General features: G+C 44.7%; 1 protein-coding gene across 1 annotated transcript in view; it reads left to right on the plus strand.

Annotated features, from left to right (window-relative positions):
* Nucleotides 1–25852, plus strand: part of LOC130361944 (major facilitator superfamily domain-containing protein 8-like) — an 81648-nt gene that overhangs the window by 46893 nt on the left and 8903 nt on the right. The window contains exons 6-10 of the mRNA XM_056565668.1: nt 4359–4438; nt 10034–10325; nt 21550–21623; nt 21700–21783; nt 23978–24107. Coding sequence (XP_056421643.1) covers nt 4359–4438; nt 10034–10325; nt 21550–21623; nt 21700–21783; nt 23978–24107 — 660 coding nt within the window. The remainder of the gene's footprint in view (nt 1–4358; nt 4439–10033; nt 10326–21549; nt 21624–21699; nt 21784–23977; nt 24108–25852) is intronic.

Below are 25852 nucleotides of genomic sequence, written 5' to 3' on the forward strand. Positions count from 1 at the left end.
GATGCTTCAGGGTTGCCTCAGTCCTTCCTTCACTTCTACATCACCCTCATCCCAAAACGCGGTAAGAATTCTCATGATGGCGCTAGCTATAGGCCTATTGCCCTTCTCAACTCTGCTTTGAAACTTTTCACCGAAATCTTGGCCACTAGGCTTTGCTTTCACCTTTCATCCCTTGTGCACAAAGACCAGGTGGGCTTTCATCAAGGTGGACATAACACAAGAAGATCTTCATAGATATAGTCAGACCTCAGTCAGAACAGGCAATGATGCTTAGTTTGGACCCTGAAAAGATCTTTGATAGGCTGGGTTGGCCTCTTTTATGTTTGCTAGTCTTCAAAAGTTTGGCAACTTGGGCCGATTCCTGACTGCACCTTGAGGTCTCTTTTTAAATCCTACCCCCTCCATCAAACTCCCCCATCAGATTCCCGCTAGTTTCCCTCTTTTAATGGGACCTGCCAGGGATGTCAGTTGTCCCTGTAAAATTTTGTCCACTGTATTGAGCCTCTATCTTATTTTATATTGGGGGGGGGGGGGCGGCTAATATTTCTGTTGTCCTGTGGCAGGACAGGGAATTTTTTAATCTGTTTATTCGCAGAACCCATTCATTGCTGTCCCTCTCTAGTCTATATAAGGCCCTCCAGTCCTATGGCACCATCTCTGTTTACAAAGTAAATATCTTTAAATCTGAGGCGATGCCTTCCCTTATCTCTGTTTTTCCTTCTTTGTGCTGACGTTCCCTTTAAATGTTCCCCCTCCTCTGCTAAATACCTCTTGGATATCTCTTATTCCCCAGTATGGCTTTCTATATGCATCAAACTTCCCTCCTCTGTTCCGAGAGATAAAACCCCTAATGGAACGTTGGCAATAACAGTTTATTTCCTTTTTCTGTTGGTTGTATTGCGGCTGTTAAAATGACTGCTCTTTCCAAAGTGCTTTATTATTTTAAAACCCCAGTTTAAAACTCCAGTTAGAGCACCTTTCTCTGTTCTTTAATCCCTCCAGTCAGCAATTTTTATTTATTTATTTGGGGATGTCGGTGATGATTGATAGTAAATCTATGAGGGGGGGATAGCAGTACTGGACATAACCAAATACTATTTGGTGGCACATCTCTACCATATTGCTTTTTGGTCCTCATACCATGCATACAGTAGGTGAATGGAGATTGATAAACTCTGGCTGGGCCCTATTTACCTGAACTTCATGCTATGGACCACTTGCCCCTGCCGGTGTTCCTGGGTCCTCTTCTGGGCCCCATGGTCCTCTCTGAATATATTTGTGGATAATGCACCGAAAAATATAAGCTCTTTTCTTTCTCCTCCCGTTGCTGTCCTTTCTCGATCACCCTGAGTTACCCCAAACTTTTACTTTGGAAGTAGTGAGGGCCTGGGGCCCTAGGGGACTTTTTAGTTTTTGCAGCTGTAGTAGACATCTTTTTTTCACTCCTTGCTGTCCTTTGTCGAATGCCTATTTTCTGAAGTGTTATCAACTTCTGTCACCCTGGTCTAAATTTTGCACTTGTCTCCTACCTCCCTGGGCAAGAAGCAAATATTACTAGCTGCTAAGACATTGATTAGTATACAACCTCCTTGCTCTCATATAGGAGAGCCGATCCCTAGAGTCACTCACTGCCTCCTTGAATAATACTGTTGATGTATTCTCATATTTTTGGGAAACATGGGACCGTTTCTCTGACCACCATGTCTGTGTCTTGTGTTGTCTATTCTGTGTATGCCTCACCTAGTCTACTTCACGTATTTTTAAGTGTCAGTGTTAGGTGAGATGTTCATTGTTAGGTGAGATGCTCTTCTATCAGGCCTACTGATGCTATGGCCTCCTCTGATGTCATAGCTCATGTTACAATTTGGACTGTGTGATACACTGAATTTTGTGACTTCGATTTTTGATATGCTATGCTCAATATTTTTGCTGTGATATGTTTCAGTGATTGATGCTCTTTCACTATTTTATACTTTTTTTTTTCTGTCTTTGTGCAAAATCCTTTAATAAAAATTCCGGTAATACAAAAAAAAAAAGGAAAGTGAGAATGTAAATACTAATGTTTATGTGCAGTATAGTAAGGTATGTTAATGTGTACCAGAATTTTTATTAAAGGAAATATCCCATGCAGAACTTGGAACAATGGGTCGCACTACAGCTCAGCTAAATGGCCTCGGCCTGCGATAGGCTGAGTAGCAGTGTGATGCATTGAGCCCAGACACTTGTTTGTCACAGAATTTAGGGGAAATTTATCAATGTTTACACCAGAAAACTGGAATAAAAAAAGTTGACATTTTGTTTGCACAACATTCGCTCTTTGCAGAAAGCACAGGAATATTCGCAAATGTTACAGCAATATGAGGCTTGCTCCAAAATTTTCCAATTGCTTAAATAAAAAACTGACATTCAAGCCCTGATAAATCCCCCCCCCCCCATTTAATCTGTAAGAACTCCTCAAAGCAAATTTCGTATACCACTACACATTCATCCTTCTCAAGCTATTTTAAGCCTGCACCTACCTAAGTCATCTTTTATATCCTGAAGATCCATCAACAAGCCAGAACCTGTAATGTTTGCTCCTAAAGCAGTGATAGTGTGAATAATTGATAAATCATTAAAGCACAAAAGTTAGCTTATGTGTAGATATTGTATTTGAGAGGGAAGCTTGTTTTACTTCTGCTATCTCTATTTTCAGATGTATGCTTTACATTTACTGCTTCATCAGCAGTTTTTAAGATTGTATTTATGTGTATACCAGCGCTTCCACGAGATGTGTAAAATACAGCTGCCGGGTATTATTTATGGATCCCTGTATACCATAAAAAAGATTCAGTGCTAGAAGAAAAACAGTAAATACCAGCGCTATCATAATATGGGAATTTATTGAATGAATAAGAGATCGATAAAAAGATCAATAAAGAAGGAGGTTCATTCAGAGTATTGATGAAAGAGAACCTTGATGGTGTTCCAACAGGAGAAGGGATGGACGAGGAAACTGAAAATACAAATGTAATAGATAAGAGACTTTCAGTTGTGACGATAGGGTGTATATGGATAATGCTAGTAAGTCATCGCATACCTAGAGGATGTTTTGCTGAAGGAATTCAAATGATGTTCCAAGTGGAGGAGTTGAGTACAGGGCAGAAGTGCTACCGTGATGGCCTATATTAAGGAACAATCAGATTATGCTAATTCTGCTATGAATACATGAACAGTTGAGATTTATTTTGAGAAAACTTTTACCCACTTGCGGTTTAGATTGTGCGACAACCAGAAGTTGTGGGTTGTTTGTGATAAGATTTGCTGATAGGACCGATCTGTATTTACGAAAAAAGGTTGTATTGGGATTAAAATAATATTTTATATTATCGGATCTGGTGCAAGTAAATATCGAAAAGCAAACGTACTTAACACGTCATATGATGTCTGTCCAAATAAATGAGGTTGAATGTGTATATGGTTTTTTGCTTCTGATGTATTCCTTCGGGGAATACAAGACTGTTCCGAGGTTAATGAGAAATCCTTTGAGAAAAAATGCACCAAGGCAAAAAAGTGTGTAATTTCTCTTTATATCAAGCATTTACTTCACTGCTTACATTGCTTAGGGAGACGGGAGTGCAAAAATAAGAAGTCCAGTAAGCAGTGCTTGGAGTGGTATAATAAACGACAACAAAATGTTTAAGTTGGGGATATGCTGATAAGTGCAATGCTCTGCAGATATGTGTGGCAAAAATCCCATATTGTAGATCCAGTTCTGCGCTATTGTCAGAAGCGCTTGTACTCTGCAGTCTTTTTGATGTGTAGAAGACAGTTATAAAGTATACATTTTTGTGTTTGTTAAAGAGGGGAAACATTACGCAATTGAACAAGTATGTTCGGTACGTGCTAAATGCAGGGGTGCGGATGCAACCTTCTGCAGTGGCGCCCGTTTTTCTGAGAGGAGTGGAATCCCCGTTAGGAGTATCATCTCCATAAGGTACTATAGAAAAGGAGGGGTACCTTGCAAAGAATCCCGGGGTTTTCTGAGGCTTAAATAGTGTCCCGGCATTTACTGCTTCAAAGTCCTGAACGGTCTGGGAGACAGCCCCGGCCGGCGGTGGAAGTATGGGCAATCCTGGGTTTGTGCTGCTCCAGTGACGTCACTAAGGGTGTGAATGTTGAGCAAAAAGGCACTGAAGCATTTCAGAAACCTGCTGTTTCCTTCGTGTTAAGTACGTTTGCTTTTCTATATTACTCTCACCAGATCAAATAATATAAAATACTATTTTAATCCCAATACAACCTTTTTTTCGTATATACAAGTCGGTCCTATCTGCAAATTTTAAAGATTATTTACCTTTTCTTCTTGCTCATTACAGGGCCCGCGTTTAATGTCTTCTTAAGGTATTGCACCTTTCAGATTGGACCATTCCATATCGACAAGTTTTCTGCTCCTGGTGTAAGTAATCCAACTCATTATTTATTTATTAAATGTTTTTGCCACAAAAAAGTGTGCATTAGTATAGATAGTTTTTATTTGGTATTTTTTATTTCCTGTGTTTTCTCTTATATCATGTGACTCACGAATTTCTGTTTAAAGAATTGGAGGGAAAAAAATGCCAGTAAAAACATCTGCCATTTTTCACCTATAGAAGTTCATGGAAGGAAAAACACCATGATTTCTTGGGGGAAAAATCATACCCAGAGTGTGCTGCAATTTAAAAAAAAAAAAAACTGGGAAAAAAAAAATAGAACCCAATGTGGGTCTGGAATTTCATATTTCCCTATTGACTCCTAGCTAGCCTCTTGCTACAGCCATTTTTGTCCCCCAAAAAGGCCATGCTTGCCAGGCTGTGCATGTTGCTGGTTATTCTTGCCGCTATTCTCCTAGTATCCTGTTTCATTCATATTCTCATACCTACCATAGCTTGTAACTCATAAATAACAAAACAGACATGGCTGCACATCCACAACTTGTACTATGATCTAGTTGCTTCTCAGCATAATTAAAAAAATTTACAGGTTATTAGTGTACCTTTTGATCAAAACGTGTAAAGATGGCCATGGAAAACCAAATAAGACGTGACCGAATACAAATTTTACTCACAAATAGAAAAACATTACAACTTGTTGCTACTTTGCATTCCTGCCATTATTTAGTATCCTTGTTCCCTGTATGTTTGTTAGATTGTTACCGCTCATATCCTCACCTGTATCCCTGACCTTGTACAGTTCTGCTTATTGTTTTGACTCCTGTTACCCCTGCACTTTAATTCAGTGGAGGTACTGGTGTCTAGTTGTGAAATTGTTAACTAGGGCAATAACGCAAATGGGCAGGGAAAAGGGTTCTGGGTAAGCTTAACCCGTTAAGGGCAATGGACGTACAGTAAATGTATGTTCTGATGCACTGAGGAGCTGCACTCGTTTCATGCACGGCAGGTCTTGGCTGTTATTAGCCAGGGACCCCCTGGTAATGGTGGACATCAGTCATCGTGCCTAAGTCTGCCATTAACCCCTCAGATGCTGTGATCAATACTAATCACGGCATCTACGGCATTAGCGTTGCTGCAGGCGACTGATCAGACCACCTGTGCCGAAATCGCAGGGGTTCGAACAGTCAGGATAGCCCCGGAGGTCCCCTTACCTGGCTCCTGGCAGCTAAGGATTGCTATGTAGGACATAGTAAAGTTCACTGTGTAAAAATGAAACCCTCCAAAAGTTGCAAAATTGCATTCATTTTTTTATTTAAGCACTAAAACGCCATGTCGGTTTCTAGCCAAAGGCTATGTTCACACTTCGGAATGTCCGCACGGAAAATATCGCTATGTGCACAGCGCAGAAGAGTCCCGTTGAATTCAATGGGACTCTGCTGCAGTGGAATTTCCCTGCGGACATTCCGAGGTGTAAACGTAGCCTCCGGGTACTTTCACATAGGACACACATACTTTGTAGAAAATCAACAGTTGAAAGTCTGCAATGTCTTTCCTATGTAATTCCAAAGCTTGAAGATTTTAAGTGCAGATTTGTTGTTGGATTTACTGCAATAAAGGTATGGATAAGGTTTCAGATGCAAAATCGTAATGTTAAAAAAAATAAAAAATCTCAGCCATATTCTTTAGAGCATTAAAAATATGCAGATTTATTGCAGATTTTCCGTTCTAACTTCAATAGGGGGTCGAAATCCACTATAAATCTGCAGGTGTTGTGGATTTTGCTGCAGATTTGCAGAAAAAGATGCAACCGCAGGTATGAGATATTCTGTACAAGAAGATTTATGGAAGCACACACCACGTATATCAGTTGTGCAGACTTTCACCATTATTCACGTGAAATGCAGGATATCCTGCACTTCACATAAAGGTGAAAGTCTGCACATCTGACATACGTGGTTTGTGCTTTCATAAATCTTCTAGTACAGAATTTTGCATGTGCGCTTTGTGCTTTCTTGGATATGCACCTCCACCTGTTCAGATACATGTCCTAGTGCACAGCTACTGTGTGTCCAGATTGGGGAGTCAGTTAGGAACCGATTCAGTGAGAGCGGTGCCAAAACTATCTGTTCCTGTTTTCACAGCAGGTATGAGATATATTGACATATTTATTTTAACTTTTTTTTTTAGCATATACATGTCCGAAGCTGCAATGGCACTCTGTAGAGATGAGCGAAGTTACAGTACTTAGATTCTGCACGAACCTCGCGGCTCGGCGGTTGCTTACTTTAGCATGCATAAATTAGTTCAGCTTCCAGGTGCTCCAGTGGGCTGGAAAAGGTGGATACAGTCCTAGAAGAGTCTCCTAAGACTGTATCCACCTCTTCCAGCCCACCGGAGCATGCAGGCTAAAGTCAGCAACCGCCGAGCCACGAGGTTTGTGCAGAACTGTACTGTAACTAATCTCTAGCAAAAGCCGCATGATTGCCACTGCCGAAATGGTGCAGATTTCCTGCTGCTAAAAATCTGCAGTATGTGGTCATACCCTAAGGCTATGTTCACACCCTGCAATTTCTTTGTCTAATTCTGCATTAGAATTCCGTTTTCCATGTCTGCAGAAAGAATGAACACATTCATTCTTTCTGCGGACTCCGGACAGAATGCATGGTCGTCTGAGACGTTTGTGGAACGTTCGCACAGAGACATGCTGACATTCTGTAGTGTGAACATAGCCTAAATGAACATGATGCAAATCTTAAAATCTGCACCACAGGTAAATTTTTCTTGCATCCTATTGAGATTTTTTTCATTTAAAGTCTACAAGATACCCATCCAGTGCAAAAATGGCTCAAATGGGCCCTGTCAGATACAAAAACTGTTTGATATGTTGTAAAGCATGCAAAATTAAAGCAATTTGAAATAGCTTTCATTAGAAAATTTTCACTATTTCATACTGAAAAAGCCAGTCAGACAACTGCCCCCCTGCCTGCTTGGACACATACTAGTCCTGCTGTGTCCATGCATCATCACCTATGTCATGGACACACTTCTTTTGATTGACAGCTGTGAGCGCAGGGCTCACAGCTGGAGGAAAAATCCTCCTACTGTCATCTTGTGTCCCGCTATCGGTATGCTCACAATGGGAGGAAGCACACTGTCTTCCTGCTGTGAGCACTCTTTGCTTGGGCACACATGAAGGTTCTGCAGGTAACATTTCTCTGCTTCTGTACCCCCGATCTCCACACTCAGGGATCGGGGAACAGAAGGGCTGCGGGGGAGATAACTGAAATGTATCCCCAGCGGGGATACATCGCGCTTCGGCCAGGTGACAGGCTACTTTTACTTTGCCCACTCCGCCACTCACTTTCAGCCTCCGGAGCCGCTGGCATCTCACTGTCTACCACTCACATCTCTGCCCCCGGCCCCCTCTCTGCCCCGCCACTCACTGTCCACCGCTCACATCTCCCCGACGCCCCCCCTCTTCCCCCGCCACTCGCTGTCTGCCTGCCGCTCACATCTCCCTTAGGGTTAGCTATATTACAACACCCAGCATGCCTTGACACTGCGGACATGCAGGGAATTGTAGTTTTGCTAATGCTAGGGGAGATGTAACCATTTGCCTGCTCACATCTCCCCTTGCATTAGCAAAACTACAACTCCCATCGTGCCCTGACAGTGAGGACATGCTGGGAGTTGTAGTTTTGCTAATGCTAGGGTTGAGCAGAAAGCATACTGAGGGAGGGGGCAGAGACTTGCACAGGGAGGTCATGCCCCCTCCCTTTGAAAGGAATCCAGACTAGTGAGCTAAATTAAAAGTGTAATTAAAAAAAAAATTGCTAAACACATAAAAATTAGATGTACATTGTCAGGATTAGATACTGAGTGATATATTAAAAAAAAAATTGTTGGATCTGACGGGTACGCTTTAAAGCTTATTAATGGTTAACATGGTGACAAGAAACAACACGTGTTTCACAATACGGTTACTGAGCACTTACAGAGTTTTGTGCATCACCTCTCTTCTGTGCTTTGTATGCATGCAAATCATAAACTGATACCTTCTATTTAAATATAGGTTTTGCATTGCAGATCAAGGAGGTTAGTAGTTGTAAAAGATTTTGCACTTTAGTTTACATGTTCTGAATTGTAAAATTTTAAATAGTTAGTTTTTTTACCTTTTCAGTAGGGATCGACCGATATAGATTTTTTTTTTTAGGGCTGATACTGATAATCTGTCACCTTTCAGGCCGATAGCTGATAATTTATACTGATATTCCGGTATAAGTTATTGGCTATCCCCCCCCAGCCCCCCCCCCCAAGAAGCTGCTGCAGATCAATGATTTAAAGCGGGCGCTTTAAATCACTGAACTGCAGTGGCTTTTGCGGGGCCAGAGACCACCGCCGCCCGCTTCTCTCCCCCTGCCTGTCCTAGAGTCCTCCCTAGTCCAATCACCACTGCCGCCGCTCCCCAATTGCCTCCCCCATCCCCGGTTTTATAATTACCTGTTCCCGGGGTCCGCTCTACTTCTGGCTCCGGCAGTGTCCTGAGCCGTCACTGTGCGCACTGACAGTGACGTCGCGTTGAGGACGTCACTTGACATTGCGCTGCGCACAGCAACAGCGCAGGACGTCGCAGGAGCCAGAAGTAGCGCGTACAGGTAATTATAAAACCGGGGATGGGGGAGGCAATGGGGCAGCGGCGGCGGCGGTCTCTGGCAGGGGCGGGGCATTATCGGCAAAGTAATTGCCGATACCATTAATGTCCAAAATCGTGAATATCGGCCGATTATATCGGCCAAACCGATAATCGGTCGTTCCCTACTTTTCAGTAAAACAAGTATTAAAGGACTTCTCTGCTTATGTGCAATTGTCGTGCTTACTGGGCTTAGAGCTTAGTTCATACATAGAAGATTTGCTAAGGCAAATTTCTGCAGCAAATCTACAGAAAGCCACAAGGAAATATGCAGTGTCATATTCACAACAAATTGTGTGGATCTTGATGTGTATTTCCATTGCATTTCCATTGCCAATACCCTGGTCCTCCAATGTGAAAGCTTCCACAGTCTCCTGCAGATCTTTTCTTCCGGCTTCAGTGATTACTTTGCTTGGCATCAGCAGTCACATGTTGGCATGGCATGGCATTGCTGGAGTCCTACTCTGGGACCAGAGAGGCATTGCTGCCACCTCATCAGCAGATTGGGGTTTTTAATGTAACCACTTTATATGCAGTTGCAGGTCATTCTGGCTCAAAGGGGTATTCCACTGGCCAGCGTTCGGAACATTTAGTTCCGAATGCTGTGTGCGTGCTGCGATGCTCAGCCACTTGCATTGAGGGGGCGTGACGTGACCAGGGGGGTGTGGCCAACCCCTGCAGCGCTCACACAGCATTCAGAGCTAAATGTTTCGAACCCTGGCCAGGGGAGTGCCCCTTTAATCTGCGGGAAAATTCACATACTTTACTTTAACCATTCTGCATTACAACTTTAAATCCTGACTCCATTACAATTGACTGGATAATTGACAAATATTATGTCTACACCCAGTTTTAGCATGATTGTACATATCTTACTATTGCTATAAGCAGTGTTTAACATTTTCTGTGTTTTCTTTTATCTCCCATCCAGATTTTTATGTGTATTCTTTGGACTTTGATGCAGTTTGTGGTGGTTTTTATGTTTTATGATCTTCCACCAATGCCTCCAGAGTTGCCTCAGGAGCATGACCCACTTTTAAAGCAAACAGATATTCAGAGTCCCTTATATGGAGCCATTAACTGTGTTCATGATCCATCATCCAACCAGGATGACTTTTCAAGCATGGAGAATTCAAACACTTCCACATCTGCTTCAATAACAAATAATAACATTTGTTGTCAAAGATCAGAGTCAGACGGAACCAGAAAGAAACCAATGATGGGTAAGAGAAGCTACTAATGATTGACTACCAGGTTTTTTCCCATGTGAATATTCTATCTAATTTCCCCATTTTCCTGAATAACATTGTTACTTTAGCTAGGCATGTTTCATTTTACACTTAGTTGCTGTTTAGGTTGCCAATCAGGTCATATTATCCAGCATTCACCATCTTTTCTTAAAACCTTAGGCTGCTTTCACACTATAAAAATTCATCCGTTACATACGTCCGTTAGAAAAGCCCTGTTAAACGGCTGTTAAACAATCCCATTAAAGTCTATGGGATTTTTTGATTATCCGTTATGACCCGTTATAGTCAGTCATGAATAACGGCCGTTAGATGTGACAGAAGAAATAACGGCACATGCACTAATTTTTCTTCCATCACAAGAAACAGATAAATTAACAGCCATTATTATTAACATTGAAGTCTATGGCAAACGAATGAGCCTTTATGTCATCCGTTTGCACCCAGTTTATAATATCCCGTTATTACTTCTGAGCATGCTCAGAAGTCATGACATCAGAAGACTCCTGCAGTGCTGAGGGACTACTACTACTCCTATCATGGAACAGACTTGTTTCCATGATGGGAATAGGAATTCCCCGGCTGCAGGAGTCTGCAGACAGCTGGGGAGGCTACATTAGTGTTTGTACTACTACCCCCATCATGGAACAGAGTCTGTTCTATGATGGGGGTTGTAATACAGGGGCTGAGGGATTGATCGCCCCGGGTTTCACTTCTGAGACCCAATGCGATCCGAAGTTATAAAGCAGGGGAGCGGGCAGCAAGCTCCGCAACCCTGCGATATATCAGTGTGTTTTAACTTTAATTTTTGAATCCCCCACGGGGAGCCCTGAATGGCTGGTACTGAGGAGCCAATCAGGGCTCTCAGCGGGAGGTTTAAAAATTAACATTGGGAGTAGCAGGAGCCAAAAAGCACTGTGGGGGGCAAGATATATAGTGCTGCAGAGGGGGGGGCAGACATATAGCCTATATATTTAGCCCCCCAGCAGCGCATTAGACATGACCCCCGCCGGTGCGTTAATAAATATATACCCCCCTTAGCGCATTAAATATATACCCCCCTTAGCGCATGTATATGTGCCCTCGCAGCGCTTCTATATACCTATGCCACTGCAGCGCTATATGTGAAAAGCATTCTAGCAGCAGCATCGGCCTCCCGATGCTGCTGATAGAAATACTTTTCATACACAGCGCTGCAGTGGCATAGGTATATAGAAGCGCTGTGGGGGGTAGATGATGCTAAATGTCTGTCCCCCCCAGTGCTTCTGTATACATACACCCCTGCCGCCATATGTATGAAAAGTATTTCTATTAGCAGCGCATAGTGCTGGCTGCCGTCACTGTGCGCTGCTAATAGAAATACTTTTCATTCATATGGCGGCAGGGGTATATGTATATAAAAGAGTTAGGGGGGCAGACATATAGCGTTATCTGCGGAGCTTGCCGCCCGCTCCCTTCTTAATAACTTCAGATCGCATCGGGTCTCAGAAGTGAAACCCAGTGCGATCAATCCCTCAGCCCCTGTACTACAACCCCCATCATGAAACATACTCTCTTCCATGATGGGGGTTGTAGTACAAACACTAATGTAGCCTCCCCAGCTGTCTGCAGACTCCCGCAGCCAGGGAATTACTACTTCCATCATGGAAACAAGTCTGTTCCATGATGGGAGTAGTAGTAGTCCCGGCTGTTGGAGTCTGTAGGCAGAGGTGTTCGGCCTTACATGAGGGATAAGAGGTCTTAACGGATGAATATTTTTTTCATCCGTTAGCACCCGTTATTTCATCCGTTATTAAACGTCCATTTTCTCTATCGGCTCCATTGGGGGACACAGACCTTGGGTATATGCTGTTGTTGCTAGGAGACCTGACACTATGGAAACCAAAAAGTCTGCTCCTCCCAGCAGAATATACCCGCCTACAGAGCCTGAGGTAATCAGTTTAAGCTTAGTGTCTGCAGGAGTTGGACACTAGTCTGGGGTTCTCCCCAGATTTGGTCTAACTTTTTTATTTTTTCAGATAGGGACGTTTAGTTTCTTATTTCCTTTTATTTTCCTGTTTTCAGGTGGGGACTCAGGAACATAGCGTTCACTGTTTCCCCATTTGCAATTGAGTGGGCACAGACATCGTGGATGTACTGTCAACCCCCTCTCACCAACGGCCAGCGCCTGGGGTTGTACCTCACGGGTCCGGGTCCCCCACTTTTCCCTGCTCGTCTCGCTTTTCAAGCCCGGCATGATGCAGGTGACTAAAAGCTGCCTGAAGGCTTCATCAGGAAGACTTCATTAGGTAAGTTCTTCTGACTAAGGTGAGTATATTTCCCCTTTTTTTTCTTAGGTACTGGACTCTCAACAGCTGGAGACACCCTTTTTTCTATAAGGGTTTATGGGACTGGCCAGGAGGGGTTCTTCCCTCCCTTTTTACTCTATGGGTTAAAGTTTTTATTGGGGTTTGAGCAGTGGCATTTATATATTGCGGGCATGTGTGTGTTTGGTGCACAGTATGTATGAGGCGGCTGTCCTCTGCAGCTGCGGCGTTTCTTTCGGTGGGCGGGCGCTCCTTCACTCCGGTCGCATAGAAGTTTTTACTTTCCTTTTCGGCAGTTTTCTGCCGACGCCGTTCGCCCGCTCTGTTCCCCCGAGGCGCACATGCGTTCACAAGGTGCGCTCGGGGCCGGGAGCGGGCGCCATCATTATCTGGGTTATTATTTCTTCGGTGGCCCGGTGAGTGTTAGCTCCGCCCACCCTGAGCCGTCGAAGCCTTTCAGGATGGCGCGAATCCCCTCCAATCAGCGCTGTGCGTGCGCAGGGGGTTTGCAGAGCCAATCAAAGTGTCCTTGTAATTGACACGCCCCCTCTTGCCATTGGTCCAGCGTTTTCTCTTTCTCTCCCTCTCTCTGCTCACAGCAGCAGTCTGAGGGACACAGACCTGGGTGAGACTGTTCCTTTTAATTACTTATTACACCTGTAATAGCTGTAACACAAAAATGTCTGGTTCTGCTGAACCTACTTGTTTTGCCTGCACCACTGCTCCCCCAGACCCCCGGCTATTACTACCCGGGATGTTCTACAGACCCGGTGGGTTCGGCCTTCCCTCCAGCCTGGGTTTCTTCCCTCTCACAGTCTATATCTGACTTGGCGCAGGTCTCCCGTTCTGTGGTGACTGCCTTGGAGAGGTCCTACCTCCGTCGGCCCTCTGGGGGGACTCGCTCCCCTTCTTCCTACGCTTCTCGCAAGTGTAATAGGGGTGTTTCCTTTGAATCATCCCTGGGGTCTTTGGACAGGTACGGGCGTTCCCATCATAGGTCTCGCCCCGCTACCTCAGCTTATCACAAGCGTCCCTCTTCCAGAGGACGCTCCCGCAGTCACCGCTCTGGCTCTCCAGAGCCACGTACCGGGTCAGTCTCTTCCTCATCTAGGGCCGCCTCAACGCGTTCTCATTCACCTGGAGAGCTTGTGGATGAGGTTTCCAAATCGGCCTCCGTCTCAGAGGACCGCTCGGATTCTGCCGACACGGTGAACTCATTGTTTTCGCCCATAAGAGACACCTTTCATCTAGAGGACCCAGGAACTTCGGAAGTGGCTCCAGAAGTTGCCTTTCATTGTGCCCGACCTCTTCCAGGGCTGCCTCATCTCGTTCTCATTCACCTGGAGAACTTGTGGATGAGGTTTCTGATTCGGCCTCCGACTCAGAGGGCTGCACGGATATGCCTGATGTGGTGTACTCATTGGTTTCGGCCATAAGAGACACCTTCCAGCTAAAGGACCCAGGAACTTCAGACGTGTCTCCTGAAGTCTCCTTTCTTTGTACCCGACCGGCACCCAAGACTTTCAGCTCTCTCGCTGAATTTGACGCCATGCTGGAATCTGCCTGAAGGCACCCTGATTAAAAGTTTCAGAAAACGAAGAAGGTTCAAGCACGGTATCCTTTCGCAAAGGACCTCATTGTTCGGTGGACCTCCTCTCCAACTGTGGACCTACCGGTCTCCCGCCTTTCTAAGGCGACTGTCTTGCCGTTGGCTTTTGCGGCTGCCTTCCAGTATCCAGCGGACAAAAAGGTGGAGACCATGGCAAAATTTGCTTTTGAGACAGCAGGTTCTTCCTTTCTTCCTGCTTTTGCTTCTGCCTGGGTGTCAGATGCAATACAGAAATGTGGGTGCACTACTGTGGTAGATGTATACAATGACATTGGCTAATCCCTCAACACTGATGTTAAAATTGAGACATTCGCCAGTGTATCCTTATATTAAGGACACACCAGAGCCCGCACACCAACGCCAAGGTTTCTCAGATGGCACGGGACCTAACGCTAACCTACCTGTGCGTAATAAGCAAAAACCAGGGGCCAGTGGGCAATTACAGCAGCACTAGGTCGACATGTAGCCTGCTCCCAGTTCCCTCCAGCGTGACTAAGCACACATACAATGGAAGGGGGGAGAGAGGCTACAAGCCCCACCCAAGTTGGCTGATATAGGTGCATGGCCTCACAGGTGCAACCCTAATGCTGCCTGGAAAATGTTCAAGGCGCATTAACATATGGAGTTTACACACCTCCACGTATAAATTTACAAACAACAACAAAAAACGTGGTCTCAAATGGCTGGAGGTGCTCAACCCCAAATGCAGTTGTGCATATATACTGGGGGAGCAGATCCTGCCCTTGTAGTCCGTTGCTAGGGGCGATCCCCAGCATAAAAATGCATACAATGGAGGATGCCTGCAGTGGACTACAAGTGCCACAATAGAATCCTACACCAGATAAACGGTGTGGATGTGTAACAATTAGAATACAATACAGAAATGTGGGTGCACTACTGTGGTAGATGTATACAATGACATTGGCTAATCCCTCAACACTGATGTTAAAATTGAGACATTCGCCAGTGTATCCTTATATTAAGGACACACCAGAGCCCGCACACCAACGCCAAGGTTTCTCAGATGGCACGGGACCTAACGCTAACCTACCTGTGCGTAATAAGCAAAAACCAGGGGCCAGTGGGCAATTACAGCAGCACTAGGTCGACATGTAGCCTGCTCCCAGTTCCCTCCAGCGTGACTAAGCACACATACAATGGAAGGGGGGAGAGAGGCTACAAGCCCCACCCAAGTTGGCTGATATAGGTGCATGGCCTCACAGGTGCAACCCTAATGCTGCCTGGAAAATGTTCAAGGCGCATTAACATATGGAGTTTACACACCTCCACGTATAAATTTACAAACAACAACAAAAAACGTGGTCTCAAATGGCTGGAGGTGCTCAACCCCAAATGCAGTTGTGCATATATACTGGGGGAGCAGATCCTGCCCTTGTAGTCCGTTGCTAGGGGCGATCCCCAGCATAAAAATGCATACAATGGAGGATGCCTGCAGTGGACTACAAGTGCCACAATAGAATCCTACACCAGATAAACGGTGTGGATGTGTAACAATTAGAATACAATACAGAAATGTGGGTGCACTACTGTGGTAGATGTATACAATGACATTGGCTAATCCCTCAACACTGATGTTAAAATTGAGACATTCGCCAGTGTATCCTTATATTAAGGACACACCAGAGCCCGCACACCAACGCCAAGGTTTCTCAGATGGCACGGGACCTAACGCTAACCTACCTGTGCGTAATAAGCAAAAACCAGGGGCCAGTGGGCAATTACAGCAGCACTAGGTCGACATGTAGCCTGCTCCCAGTTCCCTCCAGCGTGACTAAGCACACATACAATGGAAGGGGGGAGAGAGGCTACAAGCCCCACCCAAGTTGGCTGATATAGGTGCATGGCCTCACAGGTGCAACCCTAATGCTGCCTGGAAAATGTTCAAGGCGCATTAACATATGGAGTTTACACACCTCCACGTATAAATTTACAAACAACAACAAAAAACGTGGTCTCAAATGGCTGGAGGTGCTCAACCCCAAATGCAGTTGTGCATATATACTGGGGGAGCAGATCCTGCCCTTGTAGTCCGTTGCTAGGGGCGATCCCCAGCATAAAAATGCATACAATGGAGGATGCCTGCAGTGGACTACAAGTGCCACAATAGAATCCTACACCAGATAAACGGTGTGGATGTGTAACAATTAGAATACAATACAGAAATGTGGGTGCACTACTGTGGTAGATGTATACAATGACATTGGCTAATCCCTCAACACTGATGTTAAAATTGAGACATTCGCCAGTGTATCCTTATATTAAGGACACACCAGAGCCCGCACACCAACGCCAAGGTTTCTCAGATGGCACGGGACCTAACGCTAACCTACCTGTGCGTAATAAGCAAAAACCAGGGGCCAGTGGGCAATTACAGCAGCACTAGGTCGACATGTAGCCTGCTCCCAGTTCCCTCCAGCGTGACTAAGCACACATACAATGGAAGGGGGGAGAGAGGCTACAAGCCCCACCCAAGTTGGCTGATATAGGTGCATGGCCTCACAGGTGCAACCCTAATGCTGCCTGGAAAATGTTCAAGGCGCTTGTATTGTGGCACTTGTAGTCCACTGCAGGCATCCTCCATTGTATGCATTTTTATGCTGGGGATCGCCCCTAGCAACGGACTACAAGGGCAGGATCTGCTCCCCCAGTATATATGCACAACTGCATTTGGGGTTGAGCACCTCCAGCCATTTGAGACCACGTTTTTTGTTGTTGTTTGGGTGTCAGATGCCCTTTCAGTATGGTCTTCCAACTTTGCCAGGGTCGCTCCAGGGGATTTAACTAGTCTAGCTCTCCGAGGCTTCTATGCCGGAGATTTTCTGGGTTCTGCTTCCATGCGCAGCCGCTGTGCTGCCTTTGCCACAGGCTACCTGGTAGCTCTCCTTCGCTCCATGTGGCTTATAGCCTGGAATGCGGACACAGCCTTCAAGAAGTGAGGAGACGGGCGGAAAGAGTTCCGTATACTTCTGGATAAGGCTCGCAGAAACACTTTCCATCGGAACTCCTCTTTCCGGTCCTGCGGACCTTTGGTACCAACAAAAGTCCAGCCAGGTGCCTTCATGGGGAGAGGGCTCCCTCCTTCCTGACCCATCCATCCCGGAGGTCGGCTAACCGTTCCGGCTGTTTGACAGCCCCAGCAGGCACCCGTAGGCCTACCTCGACCTGAGGGGTCTCCTCCACCCGACGACTTTTCCTCCCTTCCATGGGACTGCTTTTTTATTCCCGGACCCCCCGATACTCCTCTCTAGCGGAGGCATTTCGGGGCGCGTTCCAGTTCCCTTTCATCCAGAGAGTAATCGTCCCTGTTCCTTCAGGGGAACATTTTCAAGTTTTTTTTTTTTTTATTCCAACCTCTTTGTGGTCCCCAAGACGGGCACTGCTGTTCGCCCAAACTTGGTTCTCGAGCATCTCCACCAGCATCTTCTGCTTCCCATTCCAAAAGGAGTCTCTCCGTTTGGTGTTGGAGTCCATGGTTCAAGGGGAGTTTTTCTTCCCTCTGTGGACATCAAGGATGCCTGCCTCCACATTTCAATATTTCCCGGCCATCAGCGGTACTTCCGCTTTGCAGTTCTGGACGGCCATTTTCTATTGTGGCTCTCCCTTTCGGTCTGACCACTACTCCGCGGGTCCTTACCAAGGACCTGACGCCTGTGATAGCCCTGTTACGGACAAGAGTTGTTTCACTGATTCCTTTCTTGGACGACCCCCTGATCAGAGCTCCAACCAGGGCTCAGACTCTGGGGAGTCTCAGTCTCAACCTCCAACCCTTGTTTTCTTTTTGGTTGGATGGTTAATCGTGACAAGTTCAACCTCTCCCCCGGGGCTCCAGTTCGACGCGGCATTGGCCCATTTTTGACTCTGCGGGACATTCGGCTGACTCTCGTCAGGAGTCAGATAACTTCGGCATCCTGCTCCGGTTTCCATTTGCTTTTGCATACTGTCCTGGGTCGGTTGCTGGCAGCTGTGGAGGCCATGCCAGTCGCCCCGTTTCATCACCGACCTCTTCAACTGGGGATTCTCTTCCGGTAGGACAGGTCCCCTTTGTCTCTCAACTGCAAGATCGTTCTCTCTCGACAGTCTTGTCGGTCCCTTCTATGGTGGCTTCGTTTCCCCCTGTCTTTCAGGGGCGCTCCTTCCTGCCCCTTCCTGTTGGACTGGGGAGGTGTTTTCAAGGACCGACCGGTCTGGGGCCTTGGTCCCCCCCCCCCCCCCCAGAAGCCCTTCTCCCCATCAACATGCTGGGACTAGGGCAATTCTATCTTAGCTTGCTTCTTCGGGAAATTCCCTTCTGGGCGGAACTCAAGTTTCCTACCATCTCAGCTATCTTCATTCCGGACATACTCAACTGGTAGGTGGTCTGTCTCAGCTGGCCCTCAGCCATCCAAGGCGAGTGGTCCCTACATCCGGAGGTGTTTGCAGTGACCTGCAACCTCTAGGGCGCTCTAGGCGTGGACCTCTACTTGTCCCGCCACAACTGCAACGTTCCTCTCTCCTGGTCGGGCTTTGCCCTACCTTATCTGTTTCTTAGTCGGGCCTGGCCCTACCTTATCTGTTTCCTCCCCTTCCTCTCATTCCAGAGTCATGAGGGAGCACAGCAGAGGGCGTTCCCGCCATTTTCGTGGCCCAGACTGATTCCGGCGGGCGTGGTACGTCGTCGCGGTCAGGCTCCTAACGACTTACCGCTGTGCCTTCCCTCTCGCCCAGACCTCCTATCTTAGGTCCCCTGTGCCACCCCTATTTACCGTCTCGGCTTTTGACGGCGTGGAGGTTGAGACCGTGGTTTCTCTTCCCAAGTGGTTTGCACCATGCTGAGGGCTTGCAAGCCTTCCTCTGCGAAGATTTACCACCATACCTGGCGGTCTTATTTTCATTGGTGTGAATCTAAGCCTTTTTTCTCTGGTCGTGGTTTTTCTTCCCCTGACCCCTTTTCCCTTTCCAGCCAGGGTTGGCTCTCAGCTCCCCTTAGGGTCAAAGTTCGGCCCTTTTCATTCCTTTTCAAAGTCCTTTGGCGTTCAGTTCTCATGTCCAGACCTGCTTCAGGGAGTGGCACACACTGCCCCTCCTTCTCGGTCCCCTTCTCCCCCTTGGGACTTACTCTTTGTCTTAGGTGCCCTGCAAGGCGCTCCTTTTGAACCTCTCAGGTACATTCCTCTTTGCCTCCTTCCCTGGAAGGTGGCATTCCTTATTATGCCAGAGCTGGCAGTTTTCTCATACCGTTCTGCCTTCCTGGTTGTATACCAGGACAAGTTGTTTTCCGTCCAGGTCCATCCTTTTTTACCTGAGATGGTTTCGACTTTTTCATCTCAATGAGGACATCGTCCTGCAGTCTTTTTTTGTCCAGCTCCTTCTCATCCCAGGGAGTTTGCTCCACAAACTGGTTGTGGAGCGTGCTGTTCGGACTTATCTCTGTCACTTCCTTTCGGCAGTGTGACTCCTTTTTTTGTTTTTCCGGAAGGTCATCTTACAAGACGACCTGCTTCTACGGCCACCATTTTTCGGTGGATCCGGTCTGCTTACTGCTGCAAGGGGAAGATTCCCCTTTCCGGGTTTTGGCTCATTCCGCCCGTTTTTCGGGGCATCCTGGGCCTTTCATTTCGTGGCTTCAGCCTTGCATTTCTGTACAGCGGCCACGTGGCCGTCTTTGCTCTCTTTCACAAGGTTATACCAGATTCATACTTTTGCATCAGCTGATGCTACTCTGGGCCGTAAGGCATTGCAGGCGACGGTGGTCCAGCCGTTCACCTGACTGATTCCTTACCCACCCAAGGGACGGCTTTGGTACGTCCCAAAGTCTGTGTCCCCCAATGGAGCCGATAGAGAAAAAGTGATTTTTGTCTTACCGTAAAATCCTTTTCTCGGAGGATCCATTGGGGGACACAGCTCCTGCCATTTCTTTGGTGTTCCTGTGTTTGGTTACCTGTCCGAGGATGTGTTCAGTTATTTTTTGTTCTGGTTGCCTCGGACTGGTCTTGGTTCTCTACCTCTCGGTCATCTCCTACTGCTTGGTGACTAAACTGATTACCTCAGGCTCTGTAGGCAGTATATCCTGCTGGGAGGAGCCGACTTTTTGGTTTCCATAGTGTCAAGTCTCCTAGCAACAACAGCATATACCCAAGGTCTGTGTCCCCCAATGGATCCTCCGAGAAAAGGATTTTACGTAAGACAAAAATCACTTTTTTACACAGAAAACGGACGTTTAATAACGGATAAATGCTCATAGTGTGAACGCAGCCTTACTGTCAATAGTAAAAACTTTTGACATGTTGCTCACACAGGTGCACTAGGACTTACTCCTGAGACCTGCTGTGATCGCTATTTATAGGACAAGGAACAAGCATCAGCACGCTACTCATTCCCCGCATCTGACCTTTTTTTATTTTTTTTGTTTGTACAAGGCAGCATAGGGCTTGGTAGGGGGAAGAGGGCAGACCTTCCTCTGCTCAGTGAATTTAACATAACTTCCGCCACATATTGGTGTAAGTTAAGTCTGAAATTTACTCCAGCTATTAGCTGGAGCAGATTTCGAAGTCTGGCACACTGAGAGTGTGGAGCATGTGCCAAAATTATTAAGAGGCTTGCCTCTTAAAACAAGTGGTGCATCTTATTCCAGTAGACTATAAGTTAAGACCTGTGTGTAAAATGACGATTTTAGTACATTTTAGGTTTTTTACCTTGCTAATCCCCTGGCATTGTTGCGGTGATACTTCCTTGGCTCTTCTTTATCAACCACTAATAGTGACTTATCAAGTCAACACATGACTGCTACAGCTGTCACATGTCTACACATCAGGTCTGCAGTCAGAAGAACAGTGATGAACGACTTGAAAGTTATGGTGTCGGAATGCCATGGTTTCTATTTTACATGATGACCTGGATTTCCCTGTGAATTTCTGTGGATTATGTGCAGAATTTTCTTGCAGCAAATCCAGTATGTGTGAACATAAGCTAAAGTCAGTGTTGACGTTGGAGAAGCATAGTCACAAAATTAGTCTGGCCATTTTTTGTGCAAAATGTGGAGAGATTGTTTAAAAATCCCATTAAATTATTATTATTATTATTATTTTTTTGAGAAACAAAACACACAATGAACCAGTCTGGCCACAACCTTTAAACATAGCATTCAGACAACTCTAGCACAGCTAGCTAATTTCCATGACCAGTGCACATCCAGAAATACATCCATTTCAACATACTGTTCATTCAAGTCTGATTTATAGAATTTTCTTATGTTCACACTCTTTCAATCTCATATTGCTTCTTATAGGGCTGATAAAGGAGGAGATTGTGGTGCTTTTGACTGCTCAGTTTGTTACATTCTTTAATCAGACAGCACTGGAGGTGAGTGTGAAACTAATATTCCAGTAACACAACTGGGGCAAATATAGTCTAATTTGCTTCCATATTCTTGTTTTAGACCTTAGTGACACCTCTAGCTCAGACATATCTTGGATTTGAGGATCTGCAAAACTCACTGCTGTACTTTTTCTGTGGGATTGAGGTATGTTATATGGATATATACTTTGGGCTCTTAGAAAATTGGTGTGAGCAGTAGAAATGTAGTTATTACATTACATAGCTATTTTCTTTTGGGGGCTGTTTCCTGTTTACAGAAATATAAAGGGTTATTCTGACCAGCTTAAACACCAATTGTTCACAAAAATGTAGGACAAATGCTCTCCGAATGAAAGAACAACAGTATCATGCACAGCCAGTGCTCCATTTATACTCTATGGGGAGTCTGAGTGTTGCCAAGCTTAGTGCTTGACAATGATTAAAAGCCCCATAGAAAATGAAGGGAATGTTTGCAACACATGCATGGTGCACACTTCAAGGGCATAATTTTGTTGCGTTTTCTGAGTTGGTGGGAGTCCTAGAGGTTAGAACCCTACCGATCTGATAGTGATCCCCTATCCTGTGGGTAGGGGATGACTTTCTGAAATGAGAACACTACTTTGAAGCAAAATCTTGATGTATCTGAAAACTAAAGGTATTAAAAGTTATTATTAATGGGGAGAATTGTGTTAAAGAGAACCCAATTTTATAGTGAGCTATGTTTATCTGTAGTTCTTTTATTAAAAAAATATAAAACTTTTTCCACAGGAAGTGTCCACTGTGCAGCAAGATACTGATGACATGTACATTTTCAATTGATCCTGGGAAACTGACTCATTTCCATTGAGAATTAAAAATAATTTATGTCCTATTAATTTATTTTCCATTCTGGGATAAAGAATGATTTTCTTTATCTAGTGTCAGGGGACATAGTCCAGCTCTTTTGCCCATAATGCTTTATTACCATGCGGCTCACATGATGCTGATGATATATACAGAGCTTTTTAGTGTGCCTTCAAGTTAGAACAAGGCTGTAGGGGTTGGGCACGTTTAAACATGATTTCACAATAGCATGTCTTCATATATATCTCAGCATGTCTCGTGTCAGCATGAAATCAGCATATTTGTAGTTTATGACTGCTACTATACCTACTGCTTATGGTTCATGGGGTTGGGCTGTAAAATACGTGGTCTTGCGATTGCTCAAAGTAACAATTATTTACTGTAGGTAGTTATTTTACCAAGCCTAAAGTATGAAATGGGGTTGAACTATGAACACACGTACAATATATTTATATTCAAAGGGATCTTTCACTTTGAAATCCGCTATATAACTACTAACACTGTCATATATAGCACTGATACCTATGAGCGTAATGGTACCTGGAATTAGCATTTCCGTGACTCCAATACTGAAAAAAATATTTTATCTGCCAGTCTAAAGAGTCAGAGGCATGTATAAGCATTGACATGCTCCAGACTGCAACATCTTTCCCCACTTTCTTCCACCAGCCAGGATTCTCAGAATAATGACTGCATACCATATGGATTTTCTGCAAAATTTTCTGGTTTCCCTGGCTGTCAATCTTAAGAGAAGGCAGTTGAAGCGAGCGGGGAGAGTTGTTGTAGCCCGGGTCACTAACGTGAATCTATGACTCTTCGGACAGGCAGTATTTATGGCACAGACAATCTGATTACAGGTAGCTTTACTTGCGTTGTTACCAGTACTACAGAACCGAACCACCAGTTATAGAGCAGATTCTAGGTGGCAAATTCCCTTTTTAAAAATGTACCTTTTGAAAGAGGAATTACAAAGCATCTTATTTTTAGAAAGTTACTCAAATCATTCAATATTGTTCACAGTAGGAGGTAATTTTTGTGACCAAGAAGAGCAGATTGCCCAGTGTCACCTCCTGTGTTTGAATGGAGAATGGAAAGATAGTCATCTAAAAAAAAACTTCTGTTGTTTTGCAGTCTTCTGTATTCTGCTAACAGCATTGGCTGAACAGATGGGAGCATTTCAATTTCCCACTCCTTCTCTCTTCATATGCATTGCTTCCAATAGGATGGATAGAAAGGTGAATGGACTGAATATATTGTATTAAAGAACCATATTTCCAAAGACAGAAGAGCTCTTCATCTCTTATTGTGCCATAGCCTGTGGTAGCCATATACCACTTTTCCTTTTGAAGGAGTTTTGCTCCTTTTTTTTTTTCCTATTGTACTTTTGTTTAAAAATGTTAAGTTTAAAGTCTATACATTTGTAGTTATATTCTTTATTAATAACCTGCCTACAGAACTGATTCTATAATCTAAATCAAATTAGTTGTAATGTTAATGGGGTATCTCTGTGTCCACAGATGTTGATTGGTTTCCTTGTGGTTCGTGTCCTTAGTCGCTGCTGTTCAGACCGCATCATCCTGGTGTTTGGACTTTTTATCAGTAACATATCCTGCATTTGGTGCCTCCTATTCTTGGCAAAACCCAAAGGTTAACTGGTTACGTTTTAAGTTGTATTGCTTTTGATAGTATGTATGCTTTATTCAGTCTACGTGTATTACAGGCCTCTAGGGAAAGAAAATCAGATGGGTTTATCTCTACATGCTGGATGTTTGATATGTCTGTCAAGAGTGTTGTTGACATTGCTAGCTCTCATGTACCAGCACAGCTTCATTCCTATAATTTTTCTTGAGGAACCTGTTCTACTTTGTGCTGTGCTGATGTTGAGAATTATGTGATTCTTCCTCTTCCCTGAAGAATTAGCTTTGAGTTCTCCTTTCACTGACCATTTGTACACAATCTGTGTGATCCTTCCTCCTTCAAACTGCATTGTTAACTTAGATTCCTCTTTCTCACCACTTTGACCTGCTGTGTAAAACCTCCTCCCTCTCCCTTCTGCTGTCTCTTATGCTGAGGGTACAGAATGGGTGAGTTGAAAAAGCAGACACACCCAGAAGCAATGTTCTGTTGGATCCATGTAAAATTCAGCAGGACAGCCAGCTAGGTGTAGGAGTTGCATAGACTCCACCTGAGCAAAATGGAGTTTTCTTTATAAAGAGTAATTTTTCATTTAGGCAGCAAATAAGCAAAAAGGCTTGGAACACAGTTCAGGGTTCCAGGCCAGAATGGCTTGTTCAAGATCAGAAACATTTGACCACTTTTACCAAAAATGACACCAATGTGTGATATCACAGCTCATTTAGTTCAATGCAGCTGAGCTGCAGTACAACAAGATTTAAAAGCAACATTTATTGCTAATCTTTTAACTCAACAGCTAAAGTCATGTACTATGTGTTTATCATTCTTTGCATGTATAGCTCCAAAGTATTTTTTTAGCACCATTAATCCCCATCACTGCCATTTCGACTTGTGTGCTTTAAATTTACCGTGCTGCAGTCCAGATAGTCTATGAAGCGAGCGTACAAGCTGCACTCGCTTCATAGATTGTAAGTGATGGCTGCAATCAGCAACCGACACTCACAGCTAATGACATCAGCGATCTCTCTGATTTCTGCCATTAACCCCTAATAAAATCTGTTACTGAACCCGCATGGTGAAAAACACACAATGCTATTTTTTTTGTCACGTTGTATGTGTGTGTGTATATATTTTTATCTAAATATAAAATAATCAAAAAATCTCATCGCCAAAAGCTATAGATCACGTAGCCTTCAAACAGCCTTAACCCTTTGAGGACCAAGGGACGTACTTGTCCCATGTTTTTAATTGCCTGATACAGGCAATTAAAACTATGGGACAAATACGTCCCTTGGTCCTCAAAAGGTTAAAGGGGTAATCGAGCCTCCGGCTCTGAACCCGAAGATCTAAACGAACGCCGGGTGCAGCACGGAGATCGTGGGGGTCCCCGGCGGCAGGACCTCCGCAATCAGACATTGTATCCCCTATCCTTTGGATAGGGTATAAGATGTCTAGGGGTGGAGTACCCCTTTTAAAGACAGAAAAAGAAAAAGGTTGTAGGTCATCAGCATATTTCTTCTGTCAAAAAAAAAAACCCTTTTTCTTTTTGTTGTCAAATAATACAGCAGCCATGTAAATGGGTATCGTTGGAATTGGACTGACCTACATAATTAAGACATGTCAGTTTTACTGTAAACTGCACTGTGTTAAAACAAAACCCCAAATTATTATTTATTTATTTTTAATTTAAACTCCAAAATTATAATTTTCTGGTTGCAATGACAATTTTATTTTATGCAATTTACATGAAGGCGAGA

Source organism: Hyla sarda, chromosome 3, assembly GCF_029499605.1.
Source record: "Hyla sarda isolate aHylSar1 chromosome 3, aHylSar1.hap1, whole genome shotgun sequence".
Classification (NCBI taxonomy): domain Eukaryota; kingdom Metazoa; phylum Chordata; class Amphibia; order Anura; family Hylidae; genus Hyla; species Hyla sarda.